Raw genomic sequence first — 20,321 nt, 5'->3', positions numbered from 1 at the left:
AGACTTTAACTAGAAACAAAGCCTGGAGTCTCTGTTTCAAGGGAATCCTGGGTCCACCATGTGTCAGTTTACTGCAGCAGTAACCCACCTCCTGTTCACTGGTGTATTTTCTTCTCTCTCCCTTCGCAGAGCCTAAAGCAAGTTGCAGATTAGGTCGGTCTGCATCCACATCAGGTGTGCCTCCTCCATCCGTTACTCCGCTCAGGCAAGCCAGTGATCTTCAGCCGAGCCAGGTACCATCGTTAGCCAATCGTGAATGACTTCATGTGCTGCAACATGCCAAATGTTTCTCACCTCTGTGTCTGTCGTTTGTTACAGTAAATGATTTTTTTGGTTTTTGTCTTTATTTTCTGTGCGTGTGCGTGCATCTGTGTGTGCGCATCTCTCATTGGCAATGAAATTCCGCTGGCCACAGCCAGTAGAATTTTTTTTGCTCTTAATTCCTTGTATCCTTTTCTGTCTTCATTCTGTAATAGAAACGTAGTAAAACTGTACTGTATGAATTGGCTGGGTTTTTTTATTTTTTCATGTTTTCTGTACGTTTTTACTGTCTTAAAAATTTATCAAACTTTGATAAATTTAACCTATGTTTTTATGTAAATTTCTTTTAAATGTCTTGTCTAAAGCACTTGCACCAATGTTTGTCAATGACTTGTACATACCTGACTTCTGCCCAGTTGTACTTAAATATTTGTGCCAGTCTCACATTTGTTTTGAGCTTAATGCATGATTGTATTACACTGTGATTTATCACTGTCCTGAAAACTGCTCTTACAGCAAGTTATTTTGTTTAGTTAAGGCAGCTAGACTCTCTTCAGCTATAGGCCATGTAATGCTTACAGGACTATTAAATAGTCCACTGTAGTTATATTTATTGTATGTTGTTAGGAATCAAAAACCAAATCAAAGGGGTAACATCTCCCTGTATCTTAAACAGAGATACTTTTTTTTTTCCTCATTGAAAACAAAAATGCCACATAGACCCTTGAGAAAGAAATGAAAGTGTTTGGGTTTGGCAAATTTCTCCAATAGTGAGAAGATGGAAAAGAAATAAAGACATGGGAAACCTATACTTACCTTTATTTTATATGCTAATACTGATATTGTATCATTTTGCTGCGCAGACCTGTGTTATTAGTTTGACAGAACTAACTGCTGAGAGTAGCAATTGAGAGAAGAGGTTTCACTAAACATAATGTGAATGCCTTCTGTCAAGCTCAAAACACTCCAGTATTGTATCACTTGCGTGTACGTGTACGGGCCTACGCATCACTGTGTTTGTGTGTGGGTATATATATGCATGAAGGGACATAAACATATATGTATATATGTGCACATACATATATGTATGCACACACACAGACACCCTTATTTAGATGGTGAATTTTCGATTGGCTTTCAGGGAATTAGTCCTCATAATCCTATTGAATTTCAATGAGATTTGAGTGGAAAACTTGCTGAGGACAGCTTTGTAATAATCACATATTTAAGTTGTTTGTAGCTGGGTGAGTTGCTTCTAGAAGGTCTTGGCCAAAGTAGAGACCAGAAGAGTAAGGTTGATCTACTCAATCCAGACAGCCAACTACGTGTTAGGAAGGTTATATTTGGGTAGCCTAGTCCATACAGGTTAATATTCTTTAACGTGCAAAACTGATGCTATTGTATCACTTCTGAGCCCTGCTGGACACAATGCCTAACAGAACCTTGCACATTTCTAAAGTATATTTTACATAAGAAAATCGAATCCATAATGGAGATTCAAAATGACAGCCCATTTAAATACCATGTCAAGTGTTCCTTCATCTAAGGAAGAAATTAGGGTAATTGTACTTCCAAAGGTTTGTAGTGTCCCAGTGTTCATGTAGCATATGACTTTTGATTAAATGGGTCTTACAGCAGACATGATGCTTTGCTGATTTCTCAGTGGCAAAGGCACCTTGGGTGTTTTGAAGGGATTTTAGTCTCTCAGTTTATATTAAGAACTAAACAATAAGCCTTGAAAGCAGAAGCTGATGTGATAGAAGAGATAATGAGCCTCTTAGAAGCTGCAGCCGGGGTTCACTGAAACTGTGGAGGAAAAATCCACCTCACTTCATACAGAAGAAAGGAACAAAGAGGATAAGAGGAATTTTCAAGTGACTGTAGAGGGTGATCTTGTTAATTGAATAATGTATGGTATGGACATGGCTTCATGAAAAACAAGATAAACTAGTAAAAGCTTTCTCTTCCCGTAATTCTTCCCTTCAAGCTGTCAATCTCTTACTGTCCATCTATTAAGTTGTCATTTATTATGATGGCATAATTTTTTAAAGGTGTGGATTTGACCCTGATTCCAGTGGAATGACAAAAGTCGTCTTATATCCATGGCAGATACAAACATTACTTTGATTGTGTTCTTTATACACCTATTCTATCTTAACGTGCAAATAATCTATGAGAGGTGAAATGTGTTTGGAAATGGCTGGGTTGTTAGCCCATTCTGAATCTGAGATTGTGGCATTCAGGGTATTTCTTTTCGTGTGCTGTGACTATTGATTGTATTGATAATGGTTTCCTTAACCACATCGTAATCAGCAGTTAGACTTTCCAAAAGATTAAGAGGACACATCCTGTTATCCACCTCTTTGTTGATGAGATGGGCACAGCTAACATTCATACAGGGATACAAGATCTGGGAAAGGGCAGATTACTGTTAATCGGTTTGCTCAAGTCTTCATGGATCCCAAACTGATGTTTTTCAAAATGCTTAACTTGGGGGAAAAAAAAAGATTTGCAACTGAGCTCTCAAGGCCCATAATTTTTAACAGAGAATCATTCGAGGAAGCGGTGAGGATGCTTAGTAATTAAAAATGGGTCTGATCTAAGGAAACCTAAATTATAATTCCAATCAAATATTGGCTAATTATATAGCTATTGAGATTTAACTCCCCTATACCTTATTTTCTTGTTTGTTTATTGGTGTAGGAATTGTGAGGATTAACCAGTTAATACTCACGGAATGTATTTATGATGTATTGATGGTAAGCATTATAGTGATCACTTATAAATAAAAAGAAGGAGTTTACAAGCAGAGATTAATTACGTGGCTGGTCTCTGATGGAGAACACATTAAAATTCCGTAGTGTAGTGGCAGCCAGCAGTTACCAACATGCTGAGCTGAATAGAGAGCGTGCAGTTCTGTACTTCGTTCTGGTAAATGGTGAGAGCATTTTGAAAGAGCTGGTTGCAGGAAGTAACCTTGGATGAAGTCGTGAATTGACTCCATTTAAACTGAAAGATAAACATAAGTTTATCTTGGAACTAAAGTTATTGATTGTGTAAGGACAAAGTTTAAGAAATTCAGGAAGTAGCAGAGGAAGTCAAGTGGAGAGCTTGGAACTGTAATATGGGAGAAGTATGGAATATATTTGAGCTACAGAAGTGGCATATAGCTATATTTCCTAAATACATACCTTAATATAAATATCCTAAAGAGTGGAGTGTAAGTAGCAGAGAAGTGTTCTAGATATCACAGAATGTAATGCCGTGTAAAGGTTCTCCGGTGTTAGCAGAGAGCTTATAGGGAACGGAAAAATGTTCTAGAAAGTACAGTAAGTTATATCTTAGAGATAAGAAATGTGTGAATAAAATTAGAAATAGTGAAAGTCCATCTGAGTTTTGCCTTTATATGGAAATGATAACAAGTACCAGTCGTGTGTAGCCATCCAAGTGGACAGAGAACAGTAGAAGTTAACCACCATGTGAGGTTTATAAAGTAAAATAAACATGGTCCAAGGATGCCCCAATAAATAACTCATCACCCGTATTGCTGGAGCCTCTGCTGGTGCCTGAGACTTCTGTAGCAGGCATGGTCAGGTGTTTCACCCTGCAGCAGTCAATGCTCAGTCATGTCAGGAGATCCCCGTACTGAACAGAATTGTTCACTTGCGTAAAGCAAGCAGGATTTGGAGTCACGGGTATCACTGCGATACAGTGATGTTTCCCTGCATCCTATCATTCTCCACATCTTCAGGGTAACAAAGGATTACACTCCATCGACGGACTCAAAAATCCCTGTCGCATACAGGATACATGTGCACTGAGCATGTCTGTCACAAAAGAAGAACATGTTTCAAGCAACCTGCACTGTGGAAGTCCCTCTGCTGGAGAGCAGAGCATCTCGCATCCATATTTTTAATGTACATAAAATTATCTCTAGGCTGCTGCCAGGCTTCTCCAAAACAGTCTTCAGCACACCAAAAAAACACTGGTTTCCATTTTAAGAAAAAGGAGCCAATATAACTATCTCTAGATTTTTTGCTGCAAATGAATTTTGCGAAGTGAAGTTTGTTTTCATTAAGATGTAGACAGCTATTGGAAAATCACATGTATTAAGCTGCATAGCAGCACAGCAGTGCATGTTTATAACGAAGATCCACGATCTGAAGGAAAATACACCCTTTCAAAACTAAACTCCCGATAGTTACATTGTGGTATTCCAGCTTTTCTGCAAAGCAGAGCCTATTTTCAGCAGATTTCCACAAAACTGTGCACCTTATCTGCAAATGTGCAGCCTCTCTTCATGCTGCCTGTTAGTTACTTGCTTTTCAGCAGGAAGACAGCACTGTCCTTTACTGTTGCTTCCTCGAGGTATGCTATCTTAATTCTGAAGGCTTGCACGCCTCTTAAGGTCTGGTGTCTTCTTGTGGGGAGGACTGGGCAGTGATATCTAGCTCCAATTTAAGCAAGGAAAGAAGATTTAAACTTTACAGTAATGATCAAAGTAAAATCCAGAAGCCACGCTGAGATTAGAAGGAATAACTCAGAGGAGGGAATGAAGATACACAGGCAGCTACGAACTAAGGAGTTTCAACTTGCATTGATGGAATGAAGAAAAAGCTAGAAAATATGTCAGAATCAACACTCAATTTTTTTGTGGCTTACTTTTTCCAAAAAAATGCAGCTCACTTCATTACTTGCCCGGTATCTGCCTGAGCCCTCAGCAAGTTGAGATGGCATTTTTCTTCCCCCATACAATCCCATCAGTGAACATGACACAGAACGCCCCCACGTGATGGACAAACTAACGATTACCTTCCAAAATTGAGGAGAGCTTTCACTTATTTTATGATTTGTCTGAATATAATATAGCGAAGGGGAAAGGCCTCCCATTCACTGAATGGACTTGACCATGTAATTATTGTCTTGCACCAAATGAAGTGAATCCATCAATAGTTTATTTGAATATGTATCTTGGACAGGCAAGAATTTTAGATACAAGTTGGGTCCTTAAATTTGTATTTAGGTGGCTAAATAATAAAACAGACTTGTAGAAGGACCGTGTATACTCTTTAGCTGAGATCTATCCTACCTACCTCTGAGATGTCTAAATCAGGGGTATAATGCAGGTTCCCCGTGGGTTATATGAAGAGAGGAACCTGCAGAGGGGATTCACCCCGCTAAACCCTCAGTGACCACGTAGAGCTGTGCGTCTGTTACCTCGGATAACCGGGTAGTTTATCCTCCTAATTTAACCACCTCTGTCGGCTGTGGAAAGCTAGCTGGGATCGTTCCTGCTCTGTGCGTGTTAGAGGCTCCTGGACGTTTACCACTGAACAGATAACAGTCGTTAAAACTTCCATTGCTATTTAATAGACATTTGTACCTTTTCAGAGTTAATCCATGGGTGCTGAGTGTCAGAGGGAAGCTATATGGATGATACGGCTGGGTCCTACCTGCCGTTAATCTTTGAAATGACGTACTTTTGGCGTCTTCCCTCCTGGCGCAGTCAGGCTCGCTCGCAGGGCGCGGGGGAGCAGCGGCCCCGGGCGGCGCGGGCGCGGGCGCGGGCCCTGGGGTTGGGCCCTTGGCCTCACCCAGGGAGCCCTCGCGCGGAGATGGGAACCCCGGCTCCGCACGGTCCTGAAAGCGAGAGACCGGGGTCGTTCCAGCATAGTTTTCTAATGTATTCATGTAGGTAGTCAAGTAGAAGGCAGATTTTTAAATATGCAAGTGGAAGGGCTTTTGTCGTTGTATTTATTTCCAGTTGGTCTGAGATAGGTATAACGCAGAGTTTTTATGTTCAGCAAGAACATGAGAAAATGCGCTCTTTATTGTTTGGGTCTGTTCCGGAGAAGTCCTGGACGAAAATGCACTTTAACAACTGTCCGAAACGAACAGTGTGGAAAACCCAAACGGATTAGGAAAAGCATCGTTTTTCCCAGGGCCGGGAAGGCGAAGCAGGGCGCCCGCCTGGGGCAGCGCTGCCGTTCCGGCGGGCCGGCAGCCGCCCCGCGGCCCGGCGGGCTGGGCGGAGCTGGGCAAGCGGGCGGGGCGCCGCGGGCAGCTCGGCTCTGCGGGAGCCACCGCGGCTGCCGGCGCTGCGCTCCGCGCCGCTCGCGGGCAGGCGGGGCCCGTCCCCGCGCGGAGCGGGAGGCCGGGCCCCGCCCCGCCCCGCCCCGCCCCGCCCCGCCCCGCCCCGCCCCGCCCCGCCGCGTACCAGGCCCCGCCCGCCGCCCGGCCCCGCTCGGCGAGGCCCTGGCGCCGCCTGGCGGCCGCGGCCCGCGCCGCGCCCCCGGGGCTGGGGGAAGCGGCTCCCCGGGGGGGCGGGGCGGGGGCTTCCCCGGCAGCCGCACAGCCGGTGGCAGCCCGCGCAGCCTCGGGAAAGGTAAAGCCCGCTCAGATCTTACAGGAGCTCCACCCGAGTCTTCTAGGAGATAAATCGTTTCTTTTAAGAAGAGTGGTTTCCGTGTGTTGGGGGTTTTTCTTTCCCTGCTGGCTGGAATCGTAAGTGTTGCATCAAATAATGGCAAGAACCTCGTACAGAAACCGTTGCAAGCCACGCTCCTTGCCGGTACTTGCATGCCTGCAGAAGGGTGGCTGCCGTCCCAGCACCACGCGCGGCCCTGCACCACGTCAGCTGGCATCAGGGAGGGAGCGGGGAGGCTTGCGCCAGCCTCACCTCTTAAATCCCAAATTCTTCCACCCAGCAGCTTAGATTACATTTTGTTTAAGACCCAATATTTAGGTGCTAGCCGAAATGCAATTATAACACGCACATTCTATTGTGAAAAAAGATTCTAGCATTAAAACTGATGTGAGACCTTATCTTCAGGGCAACCGTTATTTAATTTTGTATGCTAGCTGAAAAATGCCTAAACGCATTCTAATTGTTCCATTTTAAAACAAAAGAGTGATGGAAGGGAAATACAACCAAGAAAAAGCTGAGATGTATATTTAGCTGCTCTCCACGTGCATTCTTAGAGCAATGCCCTGTAGTTTAAGTGCAGTATAAGCTCTTGTAAGAAATTTACCAAACTTTAGAGAAACAACTTAGAGTTGAATTTTGACAAGTACTGAGTACTCTTCAGCAATACAGCTAAGTATTTGTCTCATGCCCAAGTTCATGAATAACTCTGTACTGGCTCAACTAAATATCACAAGCCCAGCTCTTAATGTCTCTAGCCTTAGTTGTGTATACAAAGCATATTATAGTCCTTATGTGCCTTGTAAGCATTGTTTGCCCTGTAATTAATGAATGCAAGAAGGGTAAATTGTTACTATTATGGCTCTAATTATTTTTGAAGGCACATAGACAAAGTACTTCCCCAATGAATTGACATTATCATGCTTTAGTTGGCAAATGTGCATCTGAAAGTATATGGGCTTTACGCTACTCTGTGAGCATAAACAAAGCATCTGCGCTCTTCTGTTATTCTCAGCGTAAAGTTGCCATTTTCCCCAGCAATAGTGTACAAGAGTTCAAAGCAGTCAGTAAACACCCTGCAGTTGTCGGGCATTGTAGCAGGGCTGGGTTCCTGACTGCTGCATTTAATGAATCCTGCTGCTGAAAAACGAGCACCTATAAATCAAGATCCACTGTTCCATATCTGATCACAGCAGTCTTTTTTTAACTTCCATTATATGAAAGAAATACAGTCATTGCAGGTAGATGGAGAGCTCTGTAGACTGAAGTACTCCTTCATCCAGTTTGAATACTAAAGAAATGGTACCCCCCCCCCCCCAAAAACTGTGCTAGTAAGAGAATTCGTATCTGCTACATAGCATAAACCTGTGTCATCGCTCAGTGCTGTAAATCTTTGCTAGATGCACTCCTTGACAAATCACAACCTGAAACTAGCATCAGACTCCAGTGATTCTGCTTTTGAGGTTCTAGTAGTGCGGAAGGATTCGCAATGAAAGAACGCACTTCTGTCATACTTGCTCTCTGGGCCAAAGGGAAAAAAGATCCCTCTGGGCTGCTGGTTAAAGATCTCAGGGGAGACGCAGTCCCGAATTCCTGTTCCAAAGGAATATCTAACTACTGTGCTAATTGCCACTTTGGTATGACTCTGTCCCTCTTTTTTCCTCTAATTTTCAAAAGTTTTGAAAGTCTATTGTGTATTTTGGATGTAGAATAGCAAAACATATGAAACAATTCATGGGATAGTGGCAATCGTTTTCTTCTTCTCCCTGTGTGTAAATGCCAAGTGTTCCCCTTCGGCCAGTGCAATGCCTCTGAGATCTCTCTCTCTGTGCTCCTGGAGCCAAGATTATGGTTGCTCCTTTTTGATACTTGATCTTCTTCTTCATTCAAAATGTATGTCCACAGTGTGGGAACAGTCCCATGCCTCTCACTCTATAATCAGAGACCCATGGGGTTTTGGTCTGGACTTTCTATACACTATTTATTGCTTTGGATGGTAGCTTCTATTTTTGCCTGTGAAGCTATTCCCTTAAAGGGACTTAATTACTCCTTATGTTTAACCGTCACTTTTAATAAGGCTTGGGATAGTCACTGGATCCAAAACCTGCTTAATGTTGGCCACTAGGATCTACCACAATGTTTGTGGTGGTGTCTAAGAGTCATAGTCATAAATAAGGTCCCCGTGTTGGTAGACAATGTGTGTAGAACAAAGACTGTCCTTACCCCAAGGATTTGTAAGCTTGGTGTAATAGATGAGAAAGCAAGCAGTTTCAGATGGGAGTAGATGGGTAAGTACGTGACTGTCAGGAATTGCTTAAGCTTTGGTTTATGTGAAATTAGAAAGTGCAAAAACTATTTGGGGTGCAACCTACTGTATCTTTGACCGTGATTTTAATTAGTTTTATATGCCACTAATACAGTGAAATGCATTTGAATATCTAATGGAAAACCAGGTAAATTTTACTAGGGACATTTTAAAAATGATGTGTGTCTCTCTCAAATGGCCCTCTCATGGAGAAGTCCTGCTCCTCCACTGGAGAAGTCTTTAGTGTCCACATGGGTGGAAACGAATGTAGACATGGACTGAATTTCATGGATGCTGGGAGGAGGAAACTCCTCTGGGTCCTGCCTGGGAGGATGGACAGGCATGGAAGAACCCACGGTGGGGTACAGAGAGAAACCCCTGGCACAGGCACTTCACTGATGCAACATGGGCCAACTTTTACCTTGAGATGATGTCTGGGTTTGACCAGTGTGTGGCCTGAGTGTATTTGAAAGTCTGAATCATCCAGAGCAATAGGGTTTTGCCTTCTTGTTCAGGCAGAATGTTCCCACGAGTCAGGCTTGAGTCATCACACTGACCGCCGCCACCTGGAAAGAAGTGCCGGGGCATGAGCTGTGTCCTGAAGTGTCACACAGCCTTCTGGGGAGCTTGCACTGCTAAAAATCTGTGAGAGTTTGGATTTCCGAGTATGCTTTTGTGCCTTTACAAAGTGCAGCAGAGCCCCATGCCCACGAGAGGGAGCAGTTGGATCACTTTAGACAGCTCTTTTTTTTCCTGCAAGGACAACTGTCTTGCATACACGAAGGCAAAATTCTGCTGTCGTCAGTCCAACTGAATATGCTGTCAACATTTTGGGTGAGAGCAACAACAAGAGTGTTAATGCTTTAGGGAAGGCTCCACATTGCATTGTGTTGAGTTTCGGCTTGAATCTGGTCTTACATAATCAGTGCATGGGTCCAGAGCGGTGCAAATTGTTTCTAAATATACAAACTGTGAATAGAGAATGCTTATTTAAAAAGAAAGAACAAAAAGAAAAAGCAAACCTTGAAGTGGATGGAATTGCCACATCCATCATCCCTCACCTCCAAGGCACACCTGACTGATTGGCACGAGAAGCAAATGTGTCAAAGCCAGCTTCTGTTGGCAGACAGCCCTGCTGTTGCTGTCCCAACATCTTTTCTTCAGCATTCAGCTGGGCTGACCATACAGCAGAAGCAGGTCACTGCATTGCTGGGTCCTCCTTTGCCAGGACTCTGATTTAAGAGCATGAGAGAGTGCACACTCGGTGGCCCTCGCACCACCGATGTGGCCTCTGATTCACAGCGCGGGGGAAGCTAGACACAGGTGGATCTGGGCACGCACTGCTGTCGTGGTAGGTCCCAAGGCCCCAGCATGGCTTTGGTGGCTCTCTTTCTCCATACCGCTCAATAGCATGGGTTTTAGACACAAAAAAGACGCGTCGGGGAGAAGCAGTGATGGGTGAAAGCAGGTCAGCTGTAGGAAAAGTAATGCCACAGAAAGAGGGTATCAGAGATGGGAACAGAGCGACCAATCTCTGAGCACCAGACCTAGAGTCTGTCTTCATACCTTTCCTCACCCTCGAGTGCTGGCTTGGCTGTCGCCGTTTCAGCTGCGATGGAAGAGAGTGGGAGGAAGAACAGTCCATTCCCTTACTCTGATCTCTCCTTGTTCTTGAACGGGCTTTGTAAGCTTGCCAGCAGAGTACAGAAAGAGGCTTGTTCCCTCACAGAAGTTGTTGAAACTTTTCAAATACAACAATATTCTGACAAAGAATGAAATACAGCATTTATGAGGGTTTTCACTTCCCGCTCAACAGGTTTTTTTACTGTCTTTACTTAGTCGTTTCTTAGATTGGGAGTTACAATTTCTTTAAAAGGCATAGAACAGGCATGAGAAGATCTCATCTGCGTGGTCTGTGATTTCGGGGGGTTGTTATGTTGTGCCTATTTTTGATGGAGTTGGGATGGTGTGTTTCAGTACTTTGAAAAATAGTCTTAGCTCAACAGAGAAATTTATGGGGACAGATGCCGTAGCTGATGCAGCACAATGTAGGTGGTTGTTCCCTGGAAGGCGAGGTACCCTCCAGAGCCCCTGGAAACTGGTGAGAAGCTGGTGAGAACTGTGTGCCTCTGGAGCCTGAGGGCTTGGACATGGGGGCAACAGCCAAGCATGGCCTTTGCACCCAGACCTTTCTTTTGAGAGTCAGACTTGTACACGGGTATGTAGAATTTAATATGATATACCTAGAAACTAATAACTAGTATTTCCAATAAAAGACTTATGCAGGTTGATGAGATGGGGAGATACACGCCTTGGAAGTCTTACGGTGTCACTGAACAAGTGTTCCTGAGCTGTAACTCTTGCAGCTTATAAAACACTGCATCAGCGAGATCGCTGTCCTGTCCTGCCTACAACAAGAAACTAAAAATTATTTGGAAGTTCTTCATCTCATTTTTAGCTGCTCCTACAGCATTGTACATGGTTCTACTAAAAATAAGTAACAGCTTACAGTAGTACTAAACAAATATGTAATGTAATTTATGTCAAATAATTTCAGTCCAAAAACCAGTAAGTTGCCTATAAAGGAATTTAATTTGGTAGCATTCCTTCCTCTTCAGGGAATCTCTCTTTAAGGCATTTCTCATAAATTTACTTATTCTCTTCTAAAACTTGTAAATTCACTTCAAAACTTGTTCTGAGGCTTTTGTGTGCAAACAATTAGTTTAGTCACATTAAGAAGGATGCAGTACCAGAACAATAGCAATTGCTAAGTTTATTTCAAATGGTCTTGCAACCACTATTGAAGACATTGTGCCTTGGTTAAAAAAATATTTAAAAAAAAAAACCAGAAGCATGCAATTTCCTCCCCCCCCTTTTCTGTGTGTATTTATGTTTAACTCAGGGCAAGAATTTTGTAATATTCTTAAAGGAAAAAATAGAAATAAAAATGGCATGAATTCATGAAAGCATGGGTTTATATATAGGCATTCTCTGTAAATGAACCAAACATTCTGTATTCTAGGTAGAGCAACCTTATTTGTCTGCTCATATGCATTTCAGTTACCTCCATGCACTCCCACTTGTCTTACCTTTTTTGTATATGAACCGAATGTATTGTACCATGTTTCTGTTCGAACTGTGTGTGCCTGATGCATAAAACACAACACGGAACAGCAAGGTCGTCCCCACCATCTGCGTTAAGTCACAAACCATCCAAGCTTCGTTCTCATGGTTGTCACCATTTCACCAGAATCTTTCGGTGTTTGTATAGCCTTATACAGTATATTGCACTTACTGTACCTGTATAGTATCTTGTCTGTATACTGTATGCACATAAATATGTATATTCACTCATGTATGTATGTATAGTATGTTTATATATCTCTGTATATGTATGTGTGTTTGTTCATAGTCTTTCACTAGAAATGTGTGGCTATTCATATACATTATGTGTATGCCAATTCTAAAAAAGTATGAATGCCAGCACCCACTTTTGATAACCTACTTTTATTCTCATTTTGTCTTGTTAAACAATGAAAATAAAAATGTCATGTATTTTAAATGAGAACTTTAAAAGATTATTATTTTTACTAATTTTAAGGTTTCCAGTTCTTCAGAAAAAATTTTTGAACAAATCCAAAATTGCAAAGATATTTGTGTTTCTCATGACACTTTTCTGTGCCTGAAAAATGTTTGGTAACAGCCCACGCTGTATAGTTTTGGTTCTCTGTATCTTAGGCTGGTCAAGTGCTCCTAGGTTTAGAAACGCCCTTAACCAGCTGGACTGTCGTGCTGCAAACCCCAACTCTGGTCACATGAGGGACTTGCAATCAATCTAGGGGGTGACCCATGTCTGTAATGTCTCGCACATATAAATACTGGATATAGAAGGGCCTCAGGCTGGAAAGAAAAGTTTCTCCAGTGCAGGTGAGCCTTAGGAATGGATGAAAATACCGTACTTTATGAGTCCATTTTATGGGAACATTACGGACCCTATTTGTCAAACCTCTTATGCTTTGCAGTCCACAGTAACATGTAATTGCCAATTGATTAGGCATTTATTAAAATAGCTAACAATCATTTGTTAGTCCTTTGTAAAATTATTCTTAATCACCACACAACTGTATGTATGCTCAATTATCTGGCCTTGAGGTAGCAAAGCACTGGCTTATCTTAGATAGCAAAATATCCCTGTAAATCAAGGGGACGACTGATGCATATGTTCCAGTTGAGCATGTGTTTAAGTTATTCATTGAATGGGAGCTTCAGTGATAATCATGTGTGTTTCTCTATGAGACCTAGGAGTGATAAATTTGCTTCCTCTACAGTTAATTTTATCATTGTATTAGCTTGTCCAGCCGGACTAGTCTCAGTGCGTAGTAAGTTACTGCAGCAGAGTGGCAGCAGCTACTCAGAAAAATCTCAGAAGACAGATCTTTATGCTGGAAATACTGAGGAACTTGAAGGATGACAGCCACTGCTAGGAAGAGCCTTCACTCCAACTAAAATTGCATAATAGAAAATCCTTTTCATTTTTTAATTTAAAGTTGCAGGGTTAAATTCTGACCTCACTCACGTCAACAGCAAATTCCCATTTCACTCATAAGCTATAACTGGAATGTCCAAGGAATGCTTTTCCTTAATAAAAAATAGGAGAGGGGAAGGACACATTCCACTAATGGAGCTCGGTGTTTATGGGCCAGCAGCCTGATCTTAAGCCTTTGCAAGTCAGTGGCAATCAGTGGATTCCTGGGTTCGGTTGGCCCATCTCTTTTTTTACGGTCAGGAAAAGCACATTTACTATCTGGGGTTTATAATCACAACTGTATAATTGCCAATAAAAAAGAATAAAAATGAGAAAAGACAATAGCAATATGTATTTTAAAAATAACTGTTGGTCAGATCATAGCTCTTGCTTGATTTCTGCACCAAACTTTAAAACACAAACATAATCAGAGAAAAACAGCACGTTTTTGCTGGTTGACAATTTGTTTGCTTATGTTACAGGTGATACGTATGTATAGGTTAACATGAAGGTGAATGTTTTGTTTGCCATGCATTGTGAATTAGCCATTCCTTTTAAGATGGATATTTAAATTTCCTCCCTGCTCTGGAGATCTGAACTTGATTTCAACCCGTGCTGCTGTCGCAGGCTAAGTCGAGTTTGCCTGGTCACTCCATGCGTGGGAGCCTGCGAGCAAAGCCCTGGTTCAGCAGAGCGGTGCTCGTGGTTTAGTGTCTTGCAGTCTTCTCACCGAGTTAATGCTGAATCGGTGTCACACGCTGTATCGGCCAGTGCCATCCGTTTGGAGACTGCCTTTTCAACAGAAAACCAGAAACAAGGTACAGGGAACCGCTGCACACAATGAATCCCATTTTCTAAAGCACGCGGATGCCAGTCTTAGTTTCTTCCCAGTATCTCAGCTATGCTGCGTGTCAGGAAATCAGGTCTATATTGGATTTGGGTACTATATTGTTTAGCAATTCCTTATATAAATGAAATGGCATGATGTTGCTGTGAGGGTAGAGCAGATGTGGTATTTCATGCTAAGGCAGGCTCTTACATTTTGGATTCTTTAGAAACTCTCAGTACAGTTTATAACTCTAGTAACCGTTCATTAACTGCATTTGAAATTGGAGTTAGAAGTTAATCATAAATGGAGATCTCTGGGTTTTAATCATGTTTTTATGCATCTTTAAAAAGGAAGATGTGAGCACCTACAAGAATATGATCATCTCTGTACATTCTTGTTTTCAGTCATGCTTTCCTAAACTTTTTTCCCCCCGTACAATCAGTACAATACTTGAGAAATGGTATTTAGTCTAAGAAAATGATCATTGACTCAATTTCACCATCAAAAGAGGAGAAATGTAAGAGCGTATTTCAAAATTTCTCATCTGTAAAGCAACTTTACAGTCTGTAACTGAGATACTTGTGTATTTAGATCACCTAATACAAAACAAGAGGAATTGAAGGCACCAGTCCTTTCAGTGCTGAGGCATTCTCCCTCCAGATATTACTTTGATAATTTTATATTTTTTTTATTTTAGAATTATTCTTGTGACCATTTTCTCGAAAATGCTGGAGAAATATAGACTTAGGGGCTTTTCTGGCAAACTAGTGTGGTGAGGTTCTTCAGCTGTCACAGCAATAAAGGCTAGTTAAATCTTGAGTTCTAGTGCTGACTTCAATAGGAAGAGTGCTGAAGCTCATGTACGTGTTTTTAGCTTGGAAAAAATGAGGTCCAATAAAATGGGGAAACTAATGGAATTTGTAGTGTCCCCACATGTCACGTTTTTGTAACTTTAGGATTGGCCTCAGTGTCTGCTTTCTTGTAGTTCTTAGTTCTTCCAAGGTCTTGGTCTTGTTTCCACTCATTTTCATTCTTCCATATTAAATTTCTGGGTCCTTCTTGGCCTCTGGTGGGTGACCAGAAACCATATCTAGAGCATGCATCCTGCTGCCTTCAGCTCCCTCGTACACGAGAGCTTTTGCTGTCCGCAGGGATTGGATCCGGAGGAGGAAAGGATCTTGCCCACCAGCAGCTCTCACTGCTCCGTGCCACCTCGTAAGGCAAAGGGGGATGGGCTGTTCATCTCAGTATGAGATTTAGAATCAGGCAGTTTTTGAAAACTACCATGATTTAGAGTAAGAAACACTAATTACAGGTGTGTTGTATTGTGGACGTGGTTACTCGGTCATAGGCAGGGCCCGCTGTAGTGGTCACTGAGGTCGCTGCCTTGAACTGTCCTGCTGTTTTAAGGCTGGTTGTGGCGGGTTGACCCTGGCTGGATGCCAGGTGCCCACCAAAGCCGCTCTGTCACTCCCCTCCTCAGCTGGACAGGGGAGAGAAAATACAACAAAAGGCTCAGCGGTCGAGATGAGGGCAGGGAGAGATCATTCACCAATTACCATCACGGGCAAAACAGACTTGACTTGGGGAAATTAGTTTAATTTATTACCAATCAAATCAGAGTAAGGTAATGAGAAAATAAAAACTAAATCTTAAAACACCTTCCCCCCACCCCTCCCTTCTTCCCAGGCTCAGCTTCACTCCCGATTTTCTCTACCTCCTCCCTCCCAGCGGTGCAGGGGGACAGGGAATGGGGGTTGTGGTCAGTTCATCACACCTCGTCTCTGCCGCTCCTTCCTCCTCAGGGGGAGGACTCCTCACACTCTTCCCCTGCTCCAGCGTGGGTCCCTTCCACGGGAGACAGTCCTCCGTGAACTGCTCCAACGTGGGTCCTTCCCACGGGCTGCAGTTCTTCACAAACTGCTCCAGCATGGGTCCCTTCCATGGGGTGCTGTCCTTCAGGAACAGACTGCTCCAGCATGGGTCCCCCACAGGGTCACAAGTCCTGCCAGCAAACCTGCTCCAGCGTGGGCTCGTCTCTCTACAGGTCCTACAGGTCCTGCCAGGAGCCCGCTCCAGCGCGGGCTTCCCACGGGGTCACAGCCTCCTTCGGGCATCCCCCTGCTCTGGCATAGGGTCCTCCACAGGCTGCAGGTGGATATCTGCTCCACCGCTAACCTCCATGGGCTGCAGGGGCACAGCCTGCCTCACTGTGGTCTTCACCACGGGCTGCAGGGGAATCTCTGCTCCGGCACCTGGAGCACCTCCTCCCCCTCCTTCTTCACTGACCTTGGTGTCTGCAGGGTTGTTCCTCTCACATATTCTCACTCCTCTCTCCAGCTGCAGTTTCTATTGCGCAGCTTTTTCCCCCCTTCTTAACTACGTTATCCCAGAGGCCCTACCACGGTCGCTGATGGGCTCGGCCTTGGCCAGCAGCGGGTCCATCTTGGAGCCGGCTGGTATTGGCTCTGTTGGACATAGGGGAAGCTTCTAGCAGGTTCTCGCAGAAGCCACCCCTGTAGTCCCCCCGCTACCAAAACCTTGCCATGCAAACCCAACGCACTGGTTCATGAGCAGTTAAGGCACACGTGCAATGGAGCAGCAACCCCCAGCAAGAGGAAGAGGTGGGGAGACAGGGTTAGCAACCTCTCGAGGAAATCTAGGACATCAGAGTGTTACCCTGCAGGTACTGTACTGCACAATGCAGTTAGCAGGAGATCTCTGTGGCGCTGGACTCTAGCAAAGTATTCTGTCCTTTGTCCCTCCTGTGATTGACCTAATACAGTATTGAATTTTTTTGACCTAATACAATATTGAATAATACAATATTGAATTCCTTTCTATTTTACAGTGAACGACAGGATGTATCATGGTGGGTTGCTTGAGTTCTGCATTTATTGCTTAGCAAAGGCATAGATTAAGCTTAGATTTTTCATGAGTGATCTCAATAGGAATGCACTTTGTGATGATCCACTGCATAAATGAGATGCATGAGACAACTTTACACAATATCCCTAATACGAGTTCCTTTACAGGCTCTTATTGTAAACTTACTAGCATTTACAGTAGATCAAGCAGTACATTTCAGACAGTTGTTTGGTGTTAAAAAAAAAAAGCTTAGATGAGAAGAATACATGTTTCCGAATAAGATAATAATGCAAGGTCAGGAAGATCTATAGCTAGACTGATTGCCAGTATAAAAATGGAAAGCAGGACAGTGAATTTATCACTTCAAGTTTGCTTTATTGATAGCCTCAGCAATAATCTGAGGGTTACTGGAAAACTCAAGGCATAGGAGTATGTGCAGGGCTGGTTCTGTATAAAGTAACTGTGACATTTAGTAATTGGAAGCAATGAATCATGAAACTGAAGGTCTGGAATCAGAGGTGCTGAAGGTTTACTAACCATTTGCTAATTTAATTTTAGGATAAGTATTAATTGCTCATAATCTTGAGTCTTTGGGAATTCCTGGAGTTCCAAACATTCTTGTCAGGTTTTTTTAAGTGGTGGATTAGTCAGGCCGTAGAGTGCAAGACAATGAAATAAGTCTTTTAGGGAGTCCTGTGTTTGGAAAAGGGTGTCCAGAGTTTTCTTACGGTACCGCATCGTATAATTACATTAGGGTGGTAGAACAGTTTTTACAGGGACTCTAGTTTTCATTTTTTTCTGTAGAAGTATCATTTGTAAGAAGACGTATTTCCAGAAGTTTAGAAATTTAGAATAATGATGTAAATCAAAACATTAAACACAGCAATTCAAATGTTCCAATAGCCCTAAAGTGTGATGCATATACAGTTTTATAAGTTGAAATAGCAGGTGTCAGTGAATTCTTTTAATGTTAAACATACAGGGTAAAATTACAAAGTGCTCCTTCCCACCCAACTATTTTGTCCAAATTAAGACTAGTGTGGTGGGGGAACTCTTTCTCAAGTGCTTAGAGGGAAAACAGAGATGTTACTTGTGTCCCTTAAAAAGAAGAATCTGTGAAAGGCCGGAGAGGGTAGTTTGTGTAGTGCTTAGCACCTTGCGTGTGCTTGTGCTTGGGATGCGAGTACGGGAACGCACGGGGTCATTCTCATGTGGTTGCTGGCATCGTAGGACACCTTCCAGAAAACACCTCAGACACTTGTAGAGCCGAATTTGCAGTTACGTTATCCAGTGTCCCCGGGGAGCGTTACCATGCACTGCGAATTGCATGGAGAGTGTCTGCTTTCACAGCTCACCTTGCACATCCTGCGTGTTCCTCAACGTACTGTTACTTTTAATCACCTTTGCATTAATAATCCATTGTTGTTTTGAATTTAACAGTAACAGGAGAACGGGTTAGCAGTACAGAGCTATATGAACGACTAACTGTCCTGGGCCAAATTACGCTGTCTTTCATGTCAATATTATTCCAGAGTACCTCTGTCAGAGAGAAAGAAATGACTGCAGGTTTAGCCTGTAGTTCGACCCTCACTTACCGACTTTTGCAGCCATTGGAAGTAACAACATTCAGCCGCAGTGCAATGGTTATAGCTAACGGTTAGCAAAAGAAATCTTGTCCAGCATAATTTTCCAAGTGCTCTTCGGAAGGCTTTTTAAATCATTTGAGGGTTTTTTGACTGTTTGTTTGAACAAACTGTAGTCAAATTCTTGGGCCCACGAAGTCAGCCAGTACATTCCTGTTGGCTTCAAATGGGTGAGGATCTCGCTGTTCAGATTTTCTGAAACCTGATTCTGGCTGAACTCCTGCCTTGGACAACTCCCCTTTTGCGAACATGTGCTAAGAGGACCTCCACGTCAAGCTGAGAGTATCAGATAGCAGATCGTGAAGTAACTGTTGCTGCTTAACATAGCCCTCCACCACTTGCACCGGTGGCACATGAGTGCCTTCTAGGAGTGGGATTTCACAAACTCCTGAGTGGAAATACCTTACCCGGCCAGATGGCTGGGACCCATCTGCACCAGAGAAAGTGCCGTCAAGAGTTTCAGTGGGAAAGAGAGTTTGGAAACTCCTGTCTGAGAACAGGCGAGAGGGAGGGAGTACCTTTTCCTCCCAGAGGATGGTAAGTGGCTGTCAGAAAGCCTTTCTTCTTCACTTACTGTGGCCTGCCAAAACAAGCCAGCATGCTTGGCTCTGCTGAATGATGCGTAGCACTGCACACAGATTGCACTGTTAGAGATTGCTTTGTTTACAGATCCAGGAGACATTTCTAATAGTCTCCTCCAAATGTTGCTGGTATTTTTTATTTCATTATATTCCGTGTTGGTTTAAGATCACTTTGTTATAGCCTCACATCAGCTGTTGGGCTTTCATTTGATGTGATATGCAGTTGTCACAAAGAAAAGGGTATTTGGACATGACATCCATGATCACATAGGTGTGATGTGGTTTTCCCCACCCTTCCTGTCCATGAAGACTCGGCCCCTCTGCCCATCCAGCAGGAGAGGGAGGCACTCACAAGGGCCAGAAGAGAACAGCATCTTCCTCAGCCCCGTAACCTCTGCAACCTCTGCACAGTAAGTGGGAGCCTGTCGTACTAGGAAAAAATTATGGAAGCACCACTGTATCATGGGGCTCTCTTATTGCCCAGAGCTTCTGATTTCACCTCAAACCAGCAGCATTAAAAATAGGCAAACCAAGAGCTTAGCAGCCAAGCTGTCATGAGGAGAAACAGCTGAATGGGATATGGTGTTGTCTAAAGCCCTCACATAAACTATAGTGGAAAATATTTTTTTTAGGTCATTAAAAGTTCATACAGCATCAAAAAAAACCCCCAGTCATAGAAGTGTCCAGAGCATGAAATATCGGGTGGTCAATTCAAATGTTAGAAAAGCTTCCTCAAAAATGAATGCAAATTGGCAGCATTTTCTAACTTTGTGACTAGTAATAGAGCTGCCTATGATATTTCAAATATTTCTTCTCCCCCATGGCATTTTTAGCAGCACATATTTTCACAGGCACTCGTGTGAAAAATTACAGTGCACCTTTCAA

The 20,321-nt window shown here is 43.1% G+C and overlaps 1 protein-coding gene across 1 annotated transcript in view; it reads left to right on the top strand.

Annotated features, from left to right (window-relative positions):
- The window catches only part of NYAP2 (neuronal tyrosine-phosphorylated phosphoinositide-3-kinase adaptor 2), a gene marked incomplete at its 3' end in the record, with an annotated part of 138,951 nt that overhangs the window by 112,476 nt on the left and 6,154 nt on the right, over positions 1 to 20,321 (top strand). Inside the window, exon 5 of the mRNA XM_082319973.1 lies at positions 130 to 233. Within this exon, the coding sequence (XP_082176099.1) occupies positions 130 to 233 (104 nt within the window). The remainder of the gene's footprint in view (positions 1 to 129; positions 234 to 20,321) is intronic.

This window comes from Platalea leucorodia, assembly GCF_965183815.1.
Source record: "Platalea leucorodia genome assembly, chromosome: 8".
Classification (NCBI taxonomy): Eukaryota; Metazoa; Chordata; class Aves; order Pelecaniformes; family Threskiornithidae; genus Platalea; species Platalea leucorodia.
Note: the sequence above shows the minus strand (reverse complement) of the source record. Positions and strands in the feature narration are given on the sequence as shown.